This window comes from Agelaius phoeniceus, chromosome 29, assembly GCF_051311805.1.
Source record: "Agelaius phoeniceus isolate bAgePho1 chromosome 29, bAgePho1.hap1, whole genome shotgun sequence".
NCBI lineage: Eukaryota > Metazoa > Chordata > Aves > Passeriformes > Icteridae > Agelaius > Agelaius phoeniceus.
In genome coordinates, this window is record NC_135293.1 from 3,180,797 (window position 1) to 3,205,265 (window position 24,469).

A 24,469-nucleotide genomic window follows, 5' to 3' on the forward strand; every position below is an offset into this window, starting at 1 on the left:
GTTTTCTTCATGTTTTAGCCATTCCTCTGGATTAGTACTAACGAATTCAATTCACAGACTAAATTAAACTCTAGCAGCTCCTAACCTGTGCTAAAGAGGAGTTAATTAAACTCCTAGTTAACTAAACAACTCCCAACCTGTGCTAAAGAGGAGTTAACTAAACTAGTTAAGTAAACAACTCCTAACCTGTGCTAAAGAGGAGTTAATTAAACTCCTAGTTAACTAAACAACTCCCAGCCTGTGCTAAAGAGGATTCTTTATGAAGAATGAATCCAAAGGGTCCTGATGCTGAAAAGGAATGATGATGATGATGATGATGATGATGATGATGATGATGATGATGATGATGATGATGATGATGATGATGATGGTGATGATGAGGCTGTGTCAGACCAGGTAACCCCCACCCCACTGTCACTGTTTTACTGAGAAAGGCCCCCCAAAAAGCTATTCCAGAGCACTGAGCTGTAGGGGTGTTAATAAGCTTCATTTCCTGGGAAATGTCTTCACGTGGACTTTAATGGTGTGAAGTGGAAACTGCCAGCAGGCAGAAGAGCAGCTCTGAAAAGCCTCCCTGAGCAGGGTGGGGCTGGGGAGAAAGTCTGGGATCACCCAGGGTGGGATCGCAGAGGATCGGGAGGGCTGTGGCACGACCAGGAGGAGAGGAGAGGATTCCCTGGAGCCATGGAGAGTCTCAGGCTGGCCCAGGGAGAAGGAGGGGACCTGTGTCAGAGATTTGAGGGCACCTTGAACGTGCAGAACCTGCAGAACCAGCTCCAAGCTGCTGCTCAGGAACCCCTGGAGCTGCTGGAACAGAGCAGCCGCAGTGAATCCCATCCTTTACCCACCACAGTTTGCTCTTCCAAGCCTCCAAGATGAATGGGACAGGCCAGGTGGGGTTTGCACCCTCCCTCTGAGCTCTGAAATCCCCAGCCCGATTTCCAGCATTACATCTTTTGGGTTCAGAGCCACGGAATGGAAGAGCCCCCGCTCCCAGGAGATGATCTATTGCACAATGAATTACTTTAAAACCAAATTGTTACCCCACAGGGCAGGGATCACACGACTTAAAGAGATGTTAACAAGCCGTGACAAACCTCTGGCATCAGAATTTTCAGGCAAGCTGTTCTGCATCTAAGGCAGTCACTAAAGATCACACAGCATCTGAAAAATGAAGGATACAGAGATGAGTAACCCCTCTCTGCTCCATTCCAGAGACCTGCCCATAGGAAGCAGGGCTGTGATTTGCACACTATCTGAACCTGATTATGGCTAATTTTTTGCATACAGAGCATGGAAAGGATCCTGGCTGAGGCATGGAAAATATGTGGCCACATGAGTCATTCTGCAATGGTTCATAAATCCTGAGAGAATCACAAAAGCAAAACATCTAACATTGCATCTTCCCTCTCCCTGCCAGTGCAACTCCACCTCTTGACACGCTCGGCACAGGGATGTGGGAATATGGTGAAAGCAAAGGAAATAGGATCATTTTCTCCTTGGAATAGAAGAATCTCATCAAACAGCAGCCAGGCTCAGATTTGCAACCTTCACAGAAGAGGCCATTCATGAGGCGAGGAGAAAGAAACGAGCTGCTCCTCGGCTTGCCAAAGCAAATTCACAGTTCCTACTGCCTGGGCTCCAGCTCCTGTCCTTCCTTCCTTCCCTGCAGGGCCAGGCAAGGGCTGCAGAGCACAGCCCAGAGCCCAGCACCTCCTGTCCCACTGGCCCATGCCACACTGGGGCTCTGACACGGGAGATGGGACAGGATTTAGGTGTCAGAGCTCAGTGCATCCCTCTGGGTGCCCAGAGTTGCTGAGGGGCTTGGAGACCCTGGCACAGCCCAGAGCACCTGGGGATTTGATTGTGACCCCTGGTGCAAGTTGCCAGCTTTGTATGAGGACCTGAAAGTCACAGAGATTTGAACAATGTAATAATAAAACGATCACAGGGTGAAAATGTAGATTTTAGGATTTTTTGGTATGGGGGTTATGGGGACAAGATGGAGGAATCTGAGCGTGTCCAGCCTTTCTTCTTCTTCTTGTTCTTCATTTTCTGCAGTGATGTTGGCACTTTGGGATTGGTTTAGAGTAGAAGTGCACTGTCTAACATGGGTGATAGGTATTGGGAATTAAGTGTAAATATGTTATATGTAGTTTGTAGTATAAAAAGACAACACAAAGAGTGCCTGTGGCTGCCCTGCTGAGCAGATCTCAGCTGGGCAGAAAGAAAATTTTATAGATAAGAATTAATAAACAACCTCAAGACCAAAAAGTGAAGAGTCCAGACTCGTTCTTCAGCTGCACAGGCTGAAACAGAGACATCCTGCACATCTCAGGGCAGCAATCAACAACCATCTACCCAAGGTTTAGGAGCTTCCCAGAGCAGAGCACAGAAGGGACCTGCTCTGGGGGTTAGAGCAAGGGGAACCTGGCAGCAAAGGCTCTTAAGGCTCATTTAACCTCTGCCAGGCCCTGTTACAGCATCATCAGGGCTGTTTGCAGCTCCATGTGCTGCTCTGAGTTCTTATCCCAGGCAGAGTGGGGATTGTGCAGGGTGGGACTGCTCAGCTGTGGGGAAAAGCAGCTTTTTGTGGGGCAGGAGTGGCTGGAGCTCCCCATTATCTCCCCACCAGCAGGGACTTCCTGAGTGCCCTTTGCAGGCCCCTTTCCTGCTGCTTGGAGCTGCTCTCCCTGTCCCAGTGCTTTATCAGAGGAAGCAAAGCATCTCCTCTCTCTGCCACCCACCCTTGGTGTGTCATGGTGCTCCTGCTGCTGCTTTCCAGTGCAAAGAGCTCCAACCCAGAGGACTTTTAACAATCCTCTGCACTAAAAGGTGCAGGAGCTTGGTGCTGTTTAGCCAGGAATAAAAGGGAATAAAAGGGAGCTCTGAAGGGCCCAGCCTGATCTGGAGGCTGCAAGGCTGACACTGAAACCCTTGCACTGCCAGAACACAGGGCTGCAGGAGCCCCCTGGCATCACTGGCAGGTCTGGGTGGTCTGCAGCTCTGGTGTCTGGGATATCTCCCTGTTTGTAGCACCAGCAAATGTGACTCAGGCTCTAGGAAAGGACCTCAGCTCACCCACAGAGCCACTCAGGTCTCTGTCGTGGGAGGATGCTCAGCATTTCCATGGGCTGAGCTGCGTGGGTTCTGTTTGTGTGCAGACCAAACCCCACATTTGTTATTTCCAGGAATATTCCGGGGCAGGAAGGAGACCCAGATGAGTCACTTGAGCCACTCTGAGGATGAAGTGCAGCCCTAAACCACTTCAGGCCTGGGTGAAGAAGCCCCTCCCAGTCCCACTCTGACGCTGGGGGTGTCCAGCGGTGCCAGCCCCTCCATCCCCTCATCCTGCCCCGTTCCTTCCGAGAGTTAAGGAGCAGCAGGAGCAGGAAATGCGTAAGCAGGGTCCCTTCTGCTGCTGCTGCTGCTGCTGCTGCTCCCACACAGCTCTGGGCTCTGCCAGACCCTGCATTGCCATGGGCCCCCTTGGGAACGGGCAGCTCCTGCTCTGCTGTGCCCTCTGGGGACTCTGCCTGGCCTCAGACTATGATGGTGAGTGTCTGCTTTGGGTGCAGAGCTGCTGCTTGTTAAAGTGCTGGGTGTTTGGATCTTTGTAAGATCCCTGAAAGCTCATTTTTTAATGGGTTCACATGGGAGGATGCTCTGATAGAGCTTCGTGTGGGCTCTTGTTGAACAGAGGTGATGCAGCAGAAAAAGAAGCTGGGGTGGAAGAAACTAGAAAGAGAAAGGAAAAAGAGAGGAGCAGTAAACCAGAAAGGACTCAAAAGCTAAATCTTCAGCTAATTATACACCCAGAGCCACAACTTTACACTGGAGTGGCTCCAGAACTTCAGATTGTTGTGGAAGCCCAGCAGAGGAATTGTTCTCTGGATTCCCAGGCCTGTTCATGGCCGTACATGGAAATTTCTGGATTCCCAGGCCTGTTCATGGCTGTAGAGAGGAATTGTTCTCTGGATTTCCAGGCCTGTTCATGGATTTACAGAGGAATTGTTCTCTGGATTCCCAGGCCTGTTCATGGCTGTACATGGGAATTTCTGGATTCCCAGGCCTGTTCATGGCTGTACAGGGGAATTTTTATCTGGATCCCCAGGCCTGTTTATGGCTATATAGGGGAATTTCTGGATTCCCAGGCCTGGTGATGGCTGTAGAGAAGAATTTCTCTGTGGATCCCCAGGCCTGTTCATGGATTTACGGAGGAATTGCTCTCTGGATCCCCAGGCCTGCTGATGGCTGTAGAGCACCACAGTCCATTTGTGAGCTGTGGGAAACCACAGGGCAAAGGAATCAGGGCTGTTCTCATAAAGGTGGCTGAGGGTGGCTCCTGCACACCTAACTCTGCCAGCCAGCTTTTTGTGCCTGTCACTCAACAGCCTTTCCAGAACATTCCCAGTTGTAGGGACCTCAACAGAAAAGACAAAGGGCAGCCTTTGGGGCAAGCTGTGTGCTCAGTGTCCAGCTGAGGAGGAGGCAGAGTGAGGAACAGGCTGAGTGTGCAACAGGCTGAGTGTGTAACAGGCTGGGTAAGGAACAGGCTGAGTGTGGAACAGGCTGAGTGAGGAACAGGCTGAGTGTGGAACAGGCTGAGTGAGGAGCAGGCTGGGTGAGGAACAGGCTGGGTAAGGAACAGGCTGAGTGTGGAACAGGCTGAATGGGGAATAGGCTGAGTGAGGAACAGGCTGAGTGAGGAATGAGCTGAATGAGGAACAGTCTGAGTGAGGAGCAGGCTGAGTGAGGAACAGGCTGAGTGAGGAACAAACTGAATGAGGAACAGGCTGAGTGTGTAACAGCCTGAGTGAGGAATGAGCTGAATGAGGAACAGTCTGAATAAGGAACAGGCTGAGTGAGGAACAGTCTGAGTGAGGAACAGGCTGGGTGAGGAACAGGCTGAGTGAGGAATGAGCTGAATGAGGAACAGGCTGAGTGAGGAGCAGGCTGAGTGAGGAACAAACTGAATGAGGAACAGGCTGAGTGTGTAACAGCCTGAGTGAGGAACAGTCTGAGTGAGGAACAGGCGAGTGAGGAATGAGCTGAGTGAGGAACAGGCTGAGTGTGTAACAGCCTGAGTGAAGAACAGGCTGAGTGAGGAACAGGCTGAGTGTGGAACAGGCTGAGTGTGTATCATCCTGAGTGAGTAACAGGCTGCCTTCCCCCCCAGATTACTCCCAGAACAGCACCAGCGAGCAGGCCAGCGCTCCGGAGGTCACCCCTTGTCCCCGAGCCATCCCAGGGGACCAGGCCACAGTCAACAACGTCACCTACCTGCTGATCCCCGAGGCCACCCGTGCCCAGCTGGGCAGCGCCATCACCGTGCGCCTCATCCCGTGTCTGTATGTCCTGGTGTTCCTGCTGGGGCTGCCCTCCAACGCCCTGGCCCTGTGGGTGCTGGCCACGCGTGCCGAGCGCCGGGCCCCCACCGTGTTCCTGATGAACCTGGCCACGGCAGACCTGCTGCTCACCTCCGTGCTGCCCTTCAAGATCTCCTACTACTTCCTGGGCAACCACTGGCCCTTCGGGGAGGGGCTGTGCCGCCTCACCACGGCCCTGTTCTATGGCAACATGTACTGCTCCGTGCTGCTGCTCGGCTGCATCAGCCTGGATCGCTACCTGGCCGTGGCTCACCCCTTCTCCTCCCGTGCTTTCCGCACTCCCGCCTTGGCCGCCAGCGCCTGTGCTGGGGTCTGGCTCTGCTCTGCGGCCCTGACACTGCCCCTGGCCCTGCAGCAGCAATCCTACCCCCTGCTCGGGGCAGGCCTCACGCTGTGCCACGATGTCCTGCCCAGGCATGAAGATGATGGGTTTTACTTCTATTATTTCGTGGTGCTGATCTCCTGCGCCTTCCTGCTGCCGCTGGTGCTGCTGGTGCTGAGCTCGGGCGCGGTGCTGCGCGTCCTCCTGCGCGGGGGCGGCCGCTACGGCCACGCTGCCAAGCTCACGGCCCTCATGGTGGTCACCCTGGTGGTTTTTTATGCCCCCAGCAACATCCTGCTGCTGCTTCACTACTCCAGCCCCTGCTCCAGGCTGCACGGCCGGCTGTACCTCAGCTACATGCTCAGCCTGGCCCTCAGCACCTTCAACAGCTGCGCCGATCCCTTCGTCTACTACTACGTGTCGGAGGATTTTCGGGAGAAGGTGAGGAGGAGACTGTTCAGGGGCAGCAAGAAAACCACCACGTCCCTGAAGACCTCCAAGGAAACGCTGCCCCGCTCCAAGCACTCGCTGGTGTGAGCCTCTAGCCCGGCTGGCTGCTCCCAGGGCACTCATCGTGCACACAGAGGGGATAAGAGGAATTCAGCCCTGGAATTCCACAAGTTTCACCCAGAACAGCGTTTCCCAGGGGCCAAGTGCTTTTCCCTGTTTGCACAGATAAGGATGAATAAAGCCAGGCTGTGGGGTTCTTTGCCCAGACAAGATGCTGAGTGCTGGACACATCCATCCTGCATTGGGACACTGCCTGCAGCTCCTCAGCTGGTCCCACACCACCAGAGATGTTCCTCAGCTGGGTCTGGTGTCCCTAACCTGGCTGCTCTCTGCCTGCTAGTCCTGCTCCTGGCTTGCTCTCTGTCCTTAAATGCTTATTGAAGTGCATATTTAAATGCATATTTTCCCTTCCCCTAAAACAAAAAAAAGACCCATCATTGCAAAACCAAATTTCTAAATGTTTCAAAAGGTACTCCCCTGAACTAAACCAGTCTGTCAAAAGAGTGCAGAGTGCTGGCTTGTGTAGCAAAAGCATTCTTGGCTTGATTTGTCAGCAATGTCAGCCCACTGTTGGTAAAAGGTGTAAAAATCTCCTTCACTCATCCCTGTTTTTGCATATCACCCTTGGCATCCATCATTTCTTTGAGGCAAAGGTTGTGTTAGTGGATTTTGTAAAAAAATTATGTCTCATGGAGGGAAATAGTAAAGTAGGAATGGAGCAAAGCCTCTGGTACTCCACACTCCCTTTGTGTAACGTCACCCACAGCCAAAAGCTGGCTCTGATCAAAGAGGTGCTCAGGTTTGTTGTTTGTTGGAATCTACTGCAAATCTGACAAAATGCAGCCAGCTCATCTCTCAGACACAACTGGGGCACAGCTCTGTGAGCAGCCAGGTAGAAAATGAGCAATAAACCTCTTTAGAGCTCCTTAATTCTTTCATTTTCCCAGCACAGGCTTGACAACATAAAGCGTGAATAAGAGGCAGAGAGGATTGTCTTAAAATCAGTTTTTAATAAAATATTTATCAGAATCTAAACCAAACACTTTTCTGGACTCAGACTTGCTAAGATGTGTGTGAACAAACCAACAACTGGTCAGAGAGCTGTTTGTGTGTACCTGTGGGGGCAAAAGGCAGGGGAAACATAAAGCTGGGCTCCAGGTGCTGGGCACTCAGTCAGAAACAGCAGAGACTTAGAAAAACCCCAAACCCAAACCCAAAGCCAGGCTGGTAGAGGTTTTCTAAAGAGTTTCTCTATTCACAATAATGAAAACCAGGTTATTGTGCATTAAATGTCAACAGTCAGTGTGAGCAAAGCAAGTGCTGGTGTGTCAGGGATGTTCTTCGAGCAAGCTGAACATTCTTCTGGTATTTGCTTTCTACTGAGGCTGATTAAGAAGGAGGGGAAGAGGCAAGACCAAAACACAGGACAAGAAAGAACAAGGGGAACTATTGCTTTAAAATAAATACCATGGTAATGATTACTCTGCATAATGTACAGTTACAAATATATAAATATTAATTTCCTCGAAAGGATTGCAAGCATCAATCACTGATAACTAGCACTGCTGCAGCTATTCAGGCACAGAACTGGATGGAAGAAGAGATTTCTGTGTCTTACAAACCCACTGGCACTTCTCTCCTTTTGCAGTGAGGGACCATCAGGAAAAGGAAAGGAGAAATATCTCTGACAGAGGGAGGCAAAGTCTCTAAGCCAGAAATAACCCAAGCAGCAGCAGCAGCAGCTGCTGGCCTTGCTGGCACTGGCTTTCCAGCACCCAGCTGGGCTTTTCCTTGGTGGAAAAATAAAATAAAACAAATCCTTCTGTCTAAACTGCCTGGCTGAGGTGCACAAAGTGGGAGCCTGAGATGTCTTTGTGCTCTCAGGGACAGGAGGGAGACTGAGCAGAGCTGGGTCCAAGCCTGTGAGTGGCTTTGAGTCTGTTCAGCTGTGCTGTGTCCAGTGCTGCTCAGGGATCCAGTCCTACAGTTTCTGTATTCCAAGCAGGATGTTGAACAATGGAGGAAAAATAATCTATGATTTTTTTCCCCCCTAGATAAGAATGAATGATGGTTACAAGAAAGATGAACTGCAAATGTGGGACAGGGGAAAGCTCTGGACCCTCAGCTGGGGTGGAGAAGGGAGCAGAGACCTCCTTTACTCCTGTATAAACCACAGTGGTGGAACTGCAGGTTCCTTGATTCATTTCCTTCAATAAAATCACCTTTTTTCTTTTTAGCCACAAAGAGGAGCTGCTTTGGTGTAGCAAGAGCAGGAGGAGGCAGAGGCTGCCAAGAGCAGAGGGACTGGAAGTGCCAAGGCTGGGGGTGAAGTCAGGATCCAGAAATCCTGTCCCATCCCCTCCCACACACTGCCCTGCTCTGTCTGGCTCTGAGGACATTAAAGCTGCTCTGCCTTTGCCTTCTGAGGGTCCAGGGCTCTCTGGCTTTACTTTGAATTGTAAAGCAGAAGCCAGACTCCTCTGCTTCAAGCACTGGCACAGAGATCCTTCAGACAAGGCCCTGATTGATGGGCTGGCACCACCAGCAGGAATTATTTACCTGGCAGCAGCAGGGGGATGTCTGCAGCTGGAATTAGGACATTACATGTCCCACAGCCTGAGGAAAGTGAAGAAATGCAGGTTTAATTCCTGGCTGGAGCTCCCCACCATCACCTCCTCATCGCCAGGGGGAGGTCTGAGTGCCCAAGGATCTGTGAGAGGACCAAGCAATTTCAAATGACTTCAAACACCTCTCCAGAAGCATTCACTGGGTGCACAATGGGTGAGAGAGAGCAGGAGAGGAACACCAGAAAGGGACTGAGGGATCCAGAGCACAGGTCCCAGCTCCTGGATGAAGGCAACCACAGCCATCACCAGGGTGACCAAATGCCTCATCCTCCAACTCACAGCACCAAACAGCTGCAGCCTGAACCAGCAAACAGCAGGGTTTGTATTGTGCATTTTGAGGCTTAGAAAAGGGAAAAAAAAAGAAAAAAGGAATCTTGTTGCAGCTCACACTAGGCCTGTTATTTACCCAGGGATAAATATTGACTCAGTCCTGTGTGTGTACACAATAGCCAGGGCCTGCCAGGACAGTTGCTTGCAGGAGGTGGAATTTAGTTGAAAGGCATTAATTTACCTGCCAGGCAGGAATGCAGCTGCCAGGGTGAGGGCAGGATCTGCCCCTGCACACCCTGGACCCTCATCCCAGCAGGATCCCCACGAGGGGAGGCTGGCACAGCTGCCAACTTCTGAGGCAGCTCAGAAATTTCTGGGAACTTCAAGACCCAGACCTTCATCATGTCAACTGCATTCTGCAAATGTCTGGCCCCAGACAAAAAGGACTGGAAGCTACACATGCCCAGCCTCTGGGATACCTCCTGCTTGTCCCCATGTGGACATTTTTCTGGAATAAACTTGCCTTTATTCTGGAATGGAATGTCTATACTGGGATATATTCTTGTCATGGTTCCTGTGTAAACAAGCCTTAAAAATGAATGGAGCTGGGCTTTTTTTTTTTTCTGTTTCCATTCACCAATAAACACCCTCAAAAGGAGTTTCCACCCTGCTCTAGGTCCTGGTAACAATAGAAGTGGGAAGATAAAATATTAACACTATTTTGCAAGAGGCAATTGCATGTAACTCCTCCAAAGAGAACAATGCTGCTCCAGGCAGGAAGGGAAACTCAAAAATCTTGGCTCCTGCACTTTTGGAAACACAAAGCTTTTCTTTTTAAGTTTTGCCACGTTGCTTGGGGCAGGTCAGACCGAGGGAGTCCAGCCTGTGACACCAGGGATTGGTGCTGGCCAGCAGAGCCAGGGCCTGGCCAGGGAGTACCAGGAGCAGAACATGCTGTGCTGGATGCCAGTGGGAGCAAAATAAAAGGGCTTGGTGAAGTCAGGCAAACATTGAAAAGGGCTGTGCCTGGGCCAGGTTCATTCTCAGGCCAGGCTTTGAGGAGAAAGGGGCTGAGAAGGCTGCAAGCAGCCCCTGTCAGCACATAGTGCAACACAAAGAGGGCTCCCCCACCTCAGCCCTGCCTCTGCTGAGGCTGCAAACAGCAGCAGACACGAAGCCTTTCAGCCCTGGCAGTGGATTTCAGCTTCCTCAGGTAAAATGTACCCCCCTGAATAGTGGAGCCACAGGGAAGTGTTTCTCTCGTGGGTGCAGGCTGATGGGCTGGGGAAGATGAGCAGCCTCTTGCTATGGCATAATTGGCAAAACACACTGATTTTTTATTATTCTAATTTGAGCAAAAAACTTCTCAGCCTTCTTTCCTCAAACAGCAGTTCAGCTAAGCACAAGGCCTGGACTTAGCTTCTAAGTGTAGCTAGGAAATGGCATTTGCAGAAAATCCTGATAGCAGAGAAAACACTTGGAAATGCTCTATAAAAGTTTGAATTCCAGCCCCTATTTTTCTCACCTAGAGGGCACAGCATATTGGTCTCTCATCACTGGGAGGGCTCCAAAGAGGATGCACAAGAAGGCAGGAAAATGGACAGAAAAATAACTCTGAGTGTCCCCCTTAGAGCTCCAGATCTGCCCTGTGGGGCAGCAAAGCCTACAGTTCTGAGGGCATCAGGAAGTAGTCATCATTCAGGTTCTGTTCTGCAGCAGGTCATCTGGAGGAGCAAACTCATACAGGAGTCGATTCTGAGCCTCTTCTCTTTATTTAAATTATGTATTTCTGTGGGGAAGAGAACACAAGGAAGAAAAGTCACCTTGCTGTGATGCATCTTTGTGAGATATCACTGAACCTGGGGAAAGCTGAAAGGGTCACAGAGCTGGGAGGCACCCTCAGGGATCAAATGCAGCCCCTGTCCCTGCACAGACACCCCAAAAACCCCACCCTGAGCAGCCCTGAGGGCTCTGTCAGTGAGGGGCTGGGAACACAAACCCTGTGAGGAACAACTGAGGGAGCTGGGGGTGCTCAGCCTGGAGAAAAGGAGACTCAGGGGTGCCCTCATCACTCTCTGCAGCTCCTGAAAGGTGCCTGTGCTCAGCTGGGGCTGGGCTCTTTCTCCAGGAACTGACAGAACCAGAGCACACAGCCTCAAGCTGTGCCAAGGGAAATACAGGTTGGATATTAGGAAAAAAATATAGGTTGGATATCAGGAAGTTGGCAAGATCCTATCCTATAGGTAGGATATTAGGAAAAACCTAATTAGGATATCAGGAAAAAATATAGGTTGGAAACTAGGAAAAATTTATCATTCTTTTAGTTTTTAATGGAAAGGGTGATGAAGCTCTGGAATGGCTGCCTGGGGAGGTGGTGGAGTCCCCATCCCTGGGTGTGTTTAACAAAGCCTGGATGTGGCACTGGGTGCCAGGGTTCAGTTGAGGTGCTGGGGCTGGGTTGGACTCGATGATCTTGAAGGTCTCTTCCAACCCAGCGATTCTGGAATTCTGTGATTCTGTGAATTCTGTGTCCAAAGGCTCCTGGAGCTGTGGCAGCCTTGGCACCATTCCCTGGGGAGCCTGGGCAGTGCCCAGCAGCCTCGGGGGGAAGAACCTTGCCCTGAGCTCCATGCCAAGGCCTGGCCCAGCTCCAGCCCTTGCTGGCCTCCTGTCCCTGTCACCCCAAAGCAAGATCCACGTCCATTTCTCCTCCCCACCTTCCCTGGGCTCCTCTGCTCCAGCTGAACACACCAGGTGACAGATCACTCCATTCCCCTGGCGATGAGGTCCCAGAGCCTCTTACAGCTGCCCCATTCCCTTTTTGGGGAACTGTCCAGCACAAGGACACCAGAGGTGGCTCAGAGCAGCCCCCTGCCCCTCTGTGGACTCACCATTCTGCTGGGGTGGCCTCAGCCTGGCTGCTGTCCCCTCCCCTGGAGGTGCTGGCCGTGCTCAGCTCTGCCACCAGCTCGAACGCGTCGCCCTCCACGGCGAAGGCGTCGGGGTCGTACTCGTAGGAGTAGTAGGACAGGTCTGTGTGCAGGGGGGGCCCCTCCTCGGCTGCTGGGGGAGCCAGAGCTGCAGGAGCTGCAGGAGCAGGGCAGGGCAGCAGGAGGAAGGGGTTTTAATCAGGGACACCAGGGTGTTGCCGTGTGATTTCAGGGTTTACCTCAGAACCCGGTCCCTCTCTGATGATTCCCTCCCAGGTGTGTCAGCCACCTCTCCTTTCCCCTCCCAGGTGTGTCAGCCACCTCTCCTTTCCCCTCCCAGGTGTGTCAGCCACCTCTCCTTTCCCCTCCCAGCACTGTCTGTCAGTCCTGGAATTCCAGAAGGGTTGAGTGATTGGCAGAATTCAAAGGATGCCCTCTACCCCTGTGCAGCCATCATATTGTCTGAAAAATCCTTTCCTTAAGGAGGAAGCAAGGAGGGGAAATGAGAAAACAAGGGGGGGAAGAAGGAGAAACAAGGGGGAAGGAGAAACAATGAGAGAATGAAGGAGAAACAAGGGGGAAAGAAGGAGAAAAAAGGAGAGAAAGAAGGAGAAAAAAGGAGAGAAAGAAGGACAAAAAGGGGAGAAAGAAGGAGAAAACAAGAGGGAAAGAATGAGAAACAAGGGGGGAAAGAAGGAGAAAACAAAGGGGGAAAGGAAAATAAAGGGAGGCAAAGGGCAATGTAGTTTGAAAAAAGTTTCCTTTTCTAGCGTGGAATGAACTGAGGTGCTGGAGTTCAAACCCATCAGCCTGAGGGCTGCACACTGTGAGATGCAAGTGTCATGCAGAGGGCAGATGGCACAGGGGACTCACTCTGCACCCTGAAAATCTCTCCTCTGAGCAGGCACCTCAGGTAAGGAGAGCCCCACCTGGGTGGGGACGTGTCCTGTGTGCCCTCAGCTGGGCCTCATTCCATCAAACAAGTGGCAAAGCTGGAGGGACCCCCTGAGGGAGCAGCTCCCCTGGTCACTGAGCAGTGAAGGCAGCCAATTTGCTTCTCAGCCCAACAAGTGGGAAGGTTTTGGGGCCAGGAACCCACAGCAGAGCCATGGACTCCAGCCTGAGCGAGGAGCTGAGGCACCTCTGCCCCAGCACAGTCACACAGCACTGAAATTTCCATCCCTTTGTGTAGGGACAGACCCAGCACAGGCAGGAGCAGGAATTTCTCCTCTTCCCACTCCCTGCAGCCTCTGCTGACACTGGCAGGTCCCTCTGACCAGGCTGTGCCTCTGTGCTCCCTACCCAGAGGGCAGAACTGCAAGATAAAGGGCAATGTAGTTTGAAAAAAGTCCCCTTTTTGAGCATGGAATTAACTGAGGTGCTGAAGTTCAAACCCATCAGATAAAACTTCCAGGAACAGCAGCAAATTTGTGTTTCCTAAAGTGCTCCTCGAGCCAGCTCAGCTGTCCATCCTTCCTGTGTACACTGCTTTAATCCAAACCAAAGCAAGCTCTGAGGCAGAATTATTGCAGGGAGGAAAAATCCCCAGCCTGCCCAAAGCTGGCTTGATTTAAAGAGAACACTCATCAAGGCCTTTGAAAATGTTTGTTCTCTAGAAAGAAAATATCTGAAGGATCTTCCCTGTTGCCTCCCACATCCTCCCAGCTCTGGGCAGGGGAGTCAGGCTCTGTTCCCTCCTTCTTGGCCTCCTCCCTGGGAGAACCTGCCAGACCATGAGCTCCTTCTATGAATGGGTGATTGCTGTCCACCAGGGCTGGGATGAACATCACAGGCCTGACTCTTCCCAGGAATTCAGCTCTGGAGCCCAAGCAAAGAGCACAGGCCGAGGTTTCCTGCTGCACACAAACCACTCCCCCAGCCCCAAATGTTTGTGCCACGGCCAATGTTTGCTGAGCAGGGATGGGGGGAGAGGAAAACCAGCCCTGTGCCAGCTCAATCCGTCCTGAAAGAGCTGCAGCCATGTGGGGAACACACCAGCCAGGGAATTTTGGGGATGACTCCACCTGGAAGCAGAGCTCAGGCTGATGCTCCTGGTAGGAGCTGGTGTGGGTGATGGCATTTAATTAAAAAAAAAAAAAAAAAAAACCAACAAAAAAACCCCCCACAAACAAAACAAAAGTGTCATAATTCCACTTAGAACTTTCTTCCAGTTCCAGCCATTGGCCCTTTCTGATTGTTGGAGCAAAACTGTGCAAAGAGCTTGGGTGTGGGGAAAAGCAGGGGGCCAGAGAGCTGAGCCTGGGGGGTTCCTGCTCACAGCAGCACTGATAGCCCAGCACTGCTGCCCCATACACCTGGATGTTGTTTTCCACCAAATCCATGCAGAATCACAGCACTGATGGCAAAATATTGTCCTCCAGCATCAGTGGCTGTGCCTTGAGTGCCTTTGGCAGAGGAGATTTATCTTGCAGTTCTGGTAGGGAGCACAGAGGCACAGCCTGGTCAGAGGGACCTGCCAGTGTCAGCAGAGGCTGCAGGGAGTGGGAAGAGGAGAAATTCCTGCTCCTGCCTGTGCTGGGTCTGTCCCTGCACAAAGGGATGGAAATTTCAGTGCTGTGTGGCTGTGCTGGGGCAGAGGTGCCTCAGCTCCTCGCTCAGGCTGGAGTCCATGGCTCTGCTGTGGGTTCCTGGCCCCAAAACCTTCCCACTTGTTGGGCTGAGAAGCAAATTGGCTGCCTTCACTGCTCAGTGACCAGGGGAGCTGCTCCCTCAGGGGGTCCCTCCAGCTTTGCCACTTGTTTGATGGAATGAGGCCCAGCTGAGGGCACACAGGACACGTCCCCACCCAGGTGGGGCTCTCCTTACCTGAGGTGCCTGCTCAGAGGAGAGATTTTCAGGGTGCAGAGTGAGTCCCCTGTGCCATCTGCCCCCTGCATGACACTTGTATCTCAGAGTGTGCAGAAGAACAGCAGAGAGTTAGTGATGTGTGGAAGCAATCAAAGCACCCCTGCATCACAGAGGCACTATCAGAGCTACTGGGGATCCCACAGGCTCCAAAATCCACCCAGATCCTTGTGGCCAAGGAGTGACAAGGATCTCAGCAAAGGCACAGCCAGAAATTCAGTGAGACCCCAGTCAGTAACTCAGCTCCTTCTCAAGGATTTTCTGTCCAAACAAATATTGCAGCAGGCTGTGAAGGCACATGAGCACACCCAGAGCTGGGTCCACTCATCAAACTCCTGTCCCACCCTTTTGAGACTCAGTAATTCACCTGAGAAGGAACAGCTGAGGAAGGGGATTCACACAGGAGTTATTACAGCTGAGTCCTGTCACCCTGCAAACTTCCCTGGCAATCAGAGGATCTACAGATGCAAAGAGGATCCCACCCATCTGTTCAAAAAAAGTTTTAAGGTCAAACCTCAGCCATTCTGCCTCTCTGCAGGCTTTGGAAAGGCATTTTAAAATGTTCTGACAACAGCAACAGCTCTGCATCCTGACCTTTCAGGGCCATCTCTGTTCAATTACTCATCTTGAACAGCTGGAATTTATTCCTGCAAACCCACTGGCGTGTGTGGAACTTCAGTGTGGGTCCAGAGGGAGCCTCAACACATCCTGCAATTCCCACTGATGGCTGGGAGGCAGCTGCTGGCTCCTCAATTAAAGATCTCAATTAAAGCATCCACCAGCCCAAGCTGAGCTGCACCAGTCCCATGGCAAACACAGGAGGCTCCCAGACAACACAAACACCACATGCCTCTCTGAGAACCCAGCATTTCCTGCAGATTAACACACCCAGTTGGTTTTACACCAACCTGCCCTGAGCTTGATTCGGCTCCTGGAGTTTTGCAGCCGTTTAGGAAGTCCCAGATTTAGGCACGGCTCAGCAGAGCCCCTGCTGGAGCACCTGAGCCGACTTAACCCCATCACATGCTCCAGCAGCCCAGGAGAGGCTGCCTGAGGAGGGGCTCATTCATCTGCTGCACTTTGATTCATGTCCCGTGTGCTTGACCTGAGAGGAGCCCTGAGGATTAATGGAAATCACATGCTGGGCTCTTTTCCTGGGCTGGGATTTAGTCAGTTTGATTCCTGAATGCTCATTCTGCCATGGTTGCTCTCAGCTCAGCATCCTCCTGGCCAGGAAATTCGGGCACTCCCAGATGCCAGGACAAAGGCAGCTCCAAGTGCCTGTGCTTTGACAAAAGTCCTTACGGCACTCAAGTTTGTCCATCTAAAATCTGAATTAAAATGCCACACAAAATAATCAGATTTTCCCCTTTAGCTCCTTCTGAGCCAGCGCTCTTTCTGTCAATTCAGAACAGAAACCACAGAGGGATTTTCCTTTGACTTCAATGCAGATTATTTCAGAAACTCTGTTCTAAACATTTTTTTTTGATTGTGGATTACCATCAAGTTCCATCTATTTTTTTTCCCCAGATAATCATATCAAATTTTTATTTGAAAATTATGTAATGGCAGCCCCATTTTTGTAGCCCTTGGTGTGGCCTCACATTCCAGCAGTGCCCAAACGAAACACTTTGGGAATGCTGCTTGAAAGGGTTCAGATTGCAAATTTTCCATGCTGAACACATGGCATGTGTATAGAATAAAGGGCAACAAGGCATAAATATATTCACAATAAGTCCAGGAAAAAAAAAGGGGGGAGGAAAGTAGCAGAGACATTAAACACTAAGACTGAATGACCATAAGAAAATGTGATAATGGATTATTCACCATATTTTTGCACCTTAATTAGAAAACTGTCCATCAGCTGCTGTCCAGAAAGGAAAGAATTGGTGTCTCCTGTTGGACATGTGCTAGTTTGACTCTGGTGCACAAGAGGACATGAGGAGCCACAAAGCTCCTGAATTTAATTCTTCTCCTGAAGAGTTTAACTGGTTTTACCAATTTGTTGGGAGAGTTGGAGGCCAGGGGAAAATTAATGAGTGGAAAGCAGCCAGGAAAAATCTAGACCAGTTTATTTACTAGAAACAGCATGAAACAAGCTATTCTATTGACCCTCCACTGCTTCTTGGTGAGATTTATTGTGAGCCATGAGCGAGTTCGACACGAGTCTTGGAAAAAAGTGCACGAACATAAGCACCAAATAAAATGAGCAGCCAAATTCCTGGCTACTCCATCCACTGACCTTAACATTTTTGTTCACTAAGGCTCTTTATTCCAAACAGCAGCTCTGAGAGAACTAAGACTGCCAGCCCCATTTCTGCACAGAACTGCAGGGACAAAGTTAATCCACCTGGATTTGAGTCCTTGCAGTGGTTTGGGCTCTTGTCAGTTGTTTTTTGGAACACATTACATCAGCCTGGCTTTCAATGGGATCTTTCCAGCTTAATAGTGGAAGAAAAGATCACAGAGAGTGTGTTGTTCAAACTCAGCAAGGCTGAGAAAATAGGAGGGTCAGTTGTCCACTCCTAGAAACAATTACCTAAATCCTGCAGGTGCTGAGCTGGGCAGGATTCCTGCATGATTTCCTGGAAGGAAAAGGACTAGGAGAGCTGTCTGCTACTGAATACCTCTCATCCTCAGCTTCCCTGACCTCTTCATCTGATTTCTGAATATTCTATCATTTCTAGAAGATGGAGAAATTCAGCATCTTTATTTAAAATGTGCTTGAGAGGCACTTGTACTTAGTACAGAGATAGGACAGACTTTAACCTTATTTAAGAAAGCCTTTGGATAAATGCAAAAGTATTGCATTACCTGCTGGAGTCTGGGGAGCACTGGGCTGCTCAGCTGTGTGGGAGTGTGTCTCCCTTTCTTCTGGTAAGTTCTTGGCTACAAATACAAAGGAAAATAAATTCATTTGTCACATAATAATTCGTTAATAATGCTTCTCTAGTAAAGGTTTGCGTTTCCAGAGGTGGAGTAATCAGTTCCCTGATACACCACACACACACCCACCTTGAAAGCCCCTGCAGAATCTCCAAAGCATGCTACATTTCATGGATTTAATTTTTATCCAGGAATATTCACTTCAGATCAAACAGTATCACTCACTTTCTCTTCAATTCATTCTGACTGGTAAAACATGTATCCATGAGAACAGAAAACCAGCTATTTCAAGCTGAAAAGCAGCTGCCCTTATCCCTTAATCAGCTGTACTACAAACAGCAAAGAGCAGGTTCACAATTCTCCTCCTTTCCCTACCACACCCGTGGAACATTAATTTGCTCGAATGACGATTTGCGACATCCAGCAGCCGTACCACGACAGAAAAGAGAAGGAAACGAAACCTACAGGCAGAAGAGCACTGAGACATGGGCATCTGCTCTATCCTGGTGTTGTTCCTGCAGGATGCCACCTCCATCTGGCAGTGGTTGGGGTAGATGTGGCCGTCGGAGGCACACACGGGCTCGCCGTCGTAGCCGCAGTCCCGCGAGCACAGGCACTGCTCGAAGTGCTCGTCCTCCAGGCAGCCAAAGATGTTGTTGCAAGGGCCAGAGTGGACAAAGCCTGGGGATTAAACAAAGCCCAGTCAGTTTTGCACAGCACAGGGAAGGTGGAATGGGAATGTTGCACTGATCATCAGGTTTTTGTGTTGAAATGTCAAAAATTTCTAACGGGAATTTAGAAATTTATAGTTAGAAGCTCTGGGAAAAAAGTTGCCTTGGGATAAAGCAACTGGTGTTTGGCCACAGAGCACAGAAAGGAGCAACAGCTTCTGGGGCAAGTTATTCCATTCAGGGATACATGAAATTGTTCAATCCTTCCACAGTTAATTGTGGAACTCCACTGCAAAATACTGGAGAGAAAGAAAACCAAATTGCATGGTAAGAAATATTAGAGAGAAAGAAAATCAAATTTCATGGTGAGGATTTTTTACCTCCTCATTTACTGACACATCTCCCCATGTGCAGCTTCTTCCAGAATTAGACATTTTATTTTGCCTCTGAAGCAAATCACAGTCACTTAAGTGCCTGAAGAGCACCACTGCTCTGTTTGTCCTGACTTTAACACTGCAACCCCCAAACCTTTGTGAAACTTCCACTAACACAGGGAGGGAAACACAACACTTGTCCAAATATAATTTATAATATTATATAATATGATATAATTTTATATATTTCTATAAAAAGATAATATAAAATTATATTATATTATTTAATTTATTTATATTATTATTTTATATATTATTATTATATATATTTTATTATTATTTTATATATTTTTATATTATTTTATTATTTATATTATTTTATTTATCACTAACAGAGTGAAACACAACATTTGTCTAAATATAATTTATCATATTATATATTAATATATAATTTTATATAATTATATAAAAATATAATATTAAAATGATATAATTTTATTAGGCTAATAGAGAGGGAAACAACATTTGCCTAAATTTAATTTACAATATTATATAATAATATATAATTTAATATATTTATATATAAATATAATATAAAAATGATATTATTTTATTATACTAACACAGAGAGCGAAACACAACATTTGTCTAAATATAATTTATCATATTATACATATTATATAATAATATATAATTTTATATATTTATATAAATATATAAAAGAATATATATAAATATATAAAATATATAAAATATATTATATATATATAAAAATATATATAAATAAATAAATAAATAAATAAATAAATATATATATATATATATATATATATATATATATATATATATAAAAATATATATATAAAAGAATAGAAATGTTCTGAGTTCAGAACAGTTGTGGGTCCCATTTTCCCTAAAGATCCATGTGGTTTTGGGGTAACTCACCAACCCACTGGCTGGCTGAGCTTTCCACCTCGTTGCAGGTTGGGCCATCACAGAGCTCCCTGGCCAGGGGGCTGTTCTCACTCACGTTGTAGAAACGAGTGGCTTCAAAAGCTGCAGCAAGGAGGAGAAATCACAGATGAGCCTCATGCCTGGAGATCTGGTGGGATCAGAGGGGATCAGGCACAAACCTGGCTCGTAGTAATCGTACACTTTGATGGGAACCGGGGCTGTTTTCCCAACTATGTGCTCTCTGAAAGCTTGGAACTTCACACAGGTCATGCACTGGCTGGGAATCTGCGAGAAATAGGGTAAAACACTCAAAAACAACACTTGGAGTGAAGAGAAATGAACACAGCATCTGTTGGCCTCAAATGCCAAGCACAAAGACACCTCCAATACTCCAAGTACAGGGACAGAGATAATGAATAAAAACCAAACAGGGTGAATAAAGCAGGATGCTTTGCTGACCTTTAAAACTCGTGTTTGCCACAGAGCCATGGCAGACACTCCAGCTGTGCTCCCTGTCTTGCCCACAACCACCAGACAATTTCCTGCTGCTGACCAAGCCAAGAGAGATCTCACCTTCCACTCTCAGGTCTGTGCTGGGAGATCTAAATTATTCTGCATTTAGCACTGCTAGTTGGACTTGAAAATCAGATTATTTCAAGGGAAAATTCTAAGTGATAGCCACCCAAAACCACTCCATGGGCTGAAGGGAATCGCCTGCCTCTGTTATACTTTGGTTTCCAAGCAAAACCAGAACCTCACCTGCAGGAAAAGAAGCTCAAGCAAAAACCACTTAAAGCTGCAGGGTGATCCTCACCCCTGAGGGACCCCCAACACCCTGCCTGTGCCTCATCCCCTGCTCATTTGCCTCGCCTTAAAATCCAACATAATTATAAGAAACAAAGCCATTACCTCATCAAAATAAAAGAGGACTTTTCTTCCATCCACTTCATATCTTTTTAACCCAATTTGCTTGTTCATCAATAACTGGGGCAAAAAAAAAAATTAGAATTGTCATTTTTAGTTTAATCTCCTTTTATAGAAAACAGGTAGAAATGAGAGAAGAAGTAAGATTTCAGGCTGCTTAGAAAACTCATCAGACACTAAACTCCAGGGATTTCTTCTGTTGGAAAAGGGTGTTTCCATAAGAGAGGGAAAATGCAAAGGGATTGAAATTGCTGTCATGTGGCAGAAAGGGAAAATCCACCTGTGTGTCCCTGCCTGTGTCCTGCTGAGGAATTCTTGCAAGAGAGGGAAAATGCAAAGAGATTGAAGTTACTTCTGGGTCCTGCTGAGGAATTCTTGCAAGAGAGGGAAAATGCAAAGAGATTGAAGTTACTTCTGAGTCCTGCTGAGGAATTCTTGCAAGAGAGGGAAAATGCAAAGAGATTGAAGTTACTTCTGAGTCCTGCTGAGGAATTCTTGCAAGAGAGGGAAAATGCAAAGAGATTGAAGTTACTTCTGAGTCCTGCTGAGGAATTCTTGCAAGAGAGGGAAAATGCAAAGGGATTGAAGTTACTTCTGAGTCCTGCTGAGGAATTCTTGCAAGGTGCATCAGCTGAGGGCTCTTGGACTCTGCTGCTGCCTCATTCATGATCTCACCCAGCAGCTCCCAGATTGTTTTCAGTGCCAAGGCTCCAGCAAGACCCCAGAGACCCCAACCCACTCAATGAAGTCTCTTATTTATTGACACCCCTCAGACCACCAGGGAATCTCCCTGGGTATCGAAGGTCCCCTCCTCCCAGCAGCTGAAAAATCCAAACCATTCTCCTGCCAGGAAAATTAATCCTCCCATTTGAAAAGAGCAGCCATTTGAAAGAGCCCCAGGCACCCTCCTCTGACAAATGGGGTCAGGCCAGGCCTCTGCTCCTCAGCTCCTCTCCCTTCCAGGCCCAGGGATTTGGAATTTGGGGTTTGCACTGTACTAGGCAGGCCCACACACCCACTTTTTATATTTTTATCTTTTTATCTGCACACTATCTAAGGGCACTTCCCACATCTCCAAACCTTCATCTTCAATTTTCCAAAAGTTCCTCCTATGATTTCTGCCCTTGGAACATCTCAACCCTGTGACTGTCCTCCCTGATCAAGCATTATTATTTTGATAATTTGTATTTAGAATGCATCTGGCACGTGGAAAATACCTAATACTGAAGCTGGGGAGGATGAGGGTTTGTGGAAAAGAACTTTTGTGTTTTAATCAAAGTTTGGAGAGACAAGATAGGGCCAGAGCACTCTATTCTATAATTCTATTCTCTAAACTGTCCCATTACTTCAACCTCTGTCAGACAACCCCATTTTTAAACGTATTCTTGTGGGGGTATTTTGTGAGTCTTTGTTTGTTTGTTTGGGTTTTTGTGGGTTTTAGGGGGGTTGGTTTTGTTTTTTTGTTTTTGGTGGTTTTATTTTTGCTTTTATTTTTATTTTTATTTTGGTTTTAATGTTCTTAAGTTACTTTGAGATTGCAAGCTAAAATCTCTGTGGAAGTGGGAACAAATAATTATAATTATTATTATTTTCATAATTATTATCATAATTATTATGAATAAAGTTAATAATTATTATATACAATAATGTAATATTAATATATATTATTATATATATCTTAAGTTACTTTGAGATTGCAAGCTAAAATCTCTGCAGAAATGGGAACAAATAATTATAATTATTATTAATTTTATAACTATTACGAATAAATTTAATAATTATTGTATATATTAATGTAATATTAATATATATTATTATATGTATATCTTAAGTTACTTTGAGATGGCAGGCTAAAATCTCTGTGGAAATGGGAACAAATAATTATAATAATTATTATATATAATATACAATATATATGATATATTATATATATTATAGTAATTGTAATAATAATTACTACTAACAAATATGAAAATAATAATAATAATAATAATAATAATAATAATAATAATAATAATAATAATAATAATAATAATTTAGAATGACACAAAACAAGCAGCCCTGCTTCTTTCTGAACACTGAAATTTGCCCAAACTCCTGCTTGTAACCCCTGCTCCCCAGCTTCCTGCTCCTCCTGTAACAAGCCAAGCACCGTCTCTTTAAGCCCCCCACAATATGAAAAAGGCCAATTTAATTTGTCCTTATAATTTTAGGGCCCTGCTGGTGGCTGTTATTCCTCAGCAGTCCATGGCTGCAGACAGGACTTTTATGAGGGCCTGGAGACGCCGGCGCCACCGGGAACTGCTGGGCTCAGCTAAAAGTGCATTTTTCTGGTGGGGTTTGATCTATCCCAGCCCAGGGTGACCTCCTGACCCTGTCGACATCCAGCATTATTAGGAGGATTTGTGGTGGGTTGTGCACAGAGCCCTCATTAAGCACAGCTGCCCTGGGGCTGCACGTGGGGCTGCTCCAGGCCTGCGTTGAGGGAAAAATCACAAAATGCCAAAAAAATGCCAGAAAATGCTGATTTACAGCCCAGCCCCTCCACAGCAGGGCAGGGAAAAGGCAGCAGGGGCAAAGGTGGGACTTGGCTCTGCTCAAGGTGGGGTCCAAAATACATCAGAATTTTGTGTTGGGCCCTTGTTTGGGAGCCATGAAGAAATCACAGGATGGGTTGGGTGGGAAGGGACCTTAAAACTCATCCAGTGCCAGCCCTGCCATGGCAGGGACACCTTCCACTGTCCCAGGTGCTCCCAGCCCTGTCCAGCCTGGCCTTGGGCACTGCCAGGGATGCAGGGGCAGCCCCAGCTGCTCTGGGAATTCCATCCCAGCCCCTCCCCACCCTCCCAAGGAACAATTCCTGCCCAATATCCCACAAAAATCTCCCCTTTCCCAGTGGGAGCCATTCCCTGTGTCCTGTCCCTCCATCCCTTGTCCCCAGTCCCTCTCCAGCTCTCCTGGAGCCCCTTCAGGCCCCACAAGGGGCTCTGAGGTTCTCCTGGAGCCTTCTCCTCTCCTGCCAGGGAACAATTCCTGCCCAATATCCCAGCTAAATAGGAATTTTTCCTATCTAAATGGAATTTTTGCCCATCTAAATTCCACTTTGGCAGTGGGAGCCATTCCCTGTGTCCTGTCCCTCCAGGCCTTGTCCCCAGTTCCTCTCCAGCTCTCCTGGAGCCCCTTCAGGCCCTGCAAGGGGCTCTGAGGTTTCCCTGGAGCCTTCTCCTCTCCAGGTGAGCACCAGGGAACAATTCCTGCCCAATATCCCATCTAAATGGGACTTTTTTCCCATCTAAATGGGACTTTTTTCCCATCTAAATGGGATTTTTTCCTCCATCTCAATGTCACTTTCCCAGTGGAAGCCATTCCCTTGTCCTGCCCCTCCAGGCCTTGTCCCCAGTCCCTCTCCTGAAGCCCCTTTAGGCCCTGCCAGGGGCTCTGAGCTCTCCCTGGAGCCTTCTCCTCTCCTGCCAGGGAACAATTCCTGCCCAAAATCCCATCTAAATACGACTTTTTCCCATCTAAATATGACTTTTTCCCATCTAAATGGGATTTTTTCCCATCTAAATGTCACTTTTCCAGCAGGAAGCCACTCCCTGTGTCCTGTCCCTCCATCCCTTGTCCCCAGTTCCTCTCAGGCCCTGCAAGGGGCTCTGAGGTTCTTCTGGCAGAGCTGGATCAGGTGGGGCTGTATCTGCATTTTGGGCTTGTATCTACTGATATGCCTGGGTTTTGTCACCACATTT

The 24,469-nt window shown here is 48.1% G+C and overlaps 2 protein-coding genes and 1 long non-coding RNA gene across 3 annotated transcripts in view; 2 read left to right on the plus strand and 1 right to left on the minus strand.

Annotated features, from left to right (window-relative positions):
- The first annotated feature begins 3,445 nt into the window (after positions 1-3,445).
- F2RL3 (F2R like thrombin or trypsin receptor 3) lies at positions 3,446-7,262 on the plus strand. Its single transcript, XM_054650082.2, has 2 exons — positions 3,446-3,555; positions 5,180-7,262. The coding sequence occupies exons 1-2, from the start codon at positions 3,480-3,482 to the stop codon at positions 6,247-6,249; spliced, it is 1,146 nt and encodes a 381-aa protein (XP_054506057.2). The 5' UTR covers positions 3,446-3,479; the 3' UTR covers positions 6,250-7,262.
- Positions 7,213-24,469, minus strand: part of CPAMD8 (C3 and PZP like alpha-2-macroglobulin domain containing 8) — a 71,167-nt gene continuing 53,910 nt past the window's right edge. The window contains exons 37-43 of the mRNA XM_054650375.2: positions 20,709-20,783; positions 19,979-20,084; positions 19,791-19,901; positions 18,266-18,481; positions 17,729-17,803; positions 12,011-12,206; positions 7,213-10,908 (exon numbers count right to left, since the gene is read on the minus strand). Coding sequence (XP_054506350.2) covers position 10,908; positions 12,011-12,206; positions 17,729-17,803; positions 18,266-18,481; positions 19,791-19,901; positions 19,979-20,084; positions 20,709-20,783 — 780 coding nt within the window. The 3' untranslated portion in view covers positions 7,213-10,907. The remainder of the gene's footprint in view (positions 10,909-12,010; positions 12,207-17,728; positions 17,804-18,265; positions 18,482-19,790; positions 19,902-19,978; positions 20,085-20,708; positions 20,784-24,469) is intronic.
- Positions 10,290-23,770, plus strand: LOC143696128 (uncharacterized). The gene is made up of 3 exons (XR_013185538.1): positions 10,290-10,332; positions 18,744-18,798; positions 22,937-23,770. It is a non-coding gene; the product is annotated as an uncharacterized LOC143696128 (long non-coding RNA).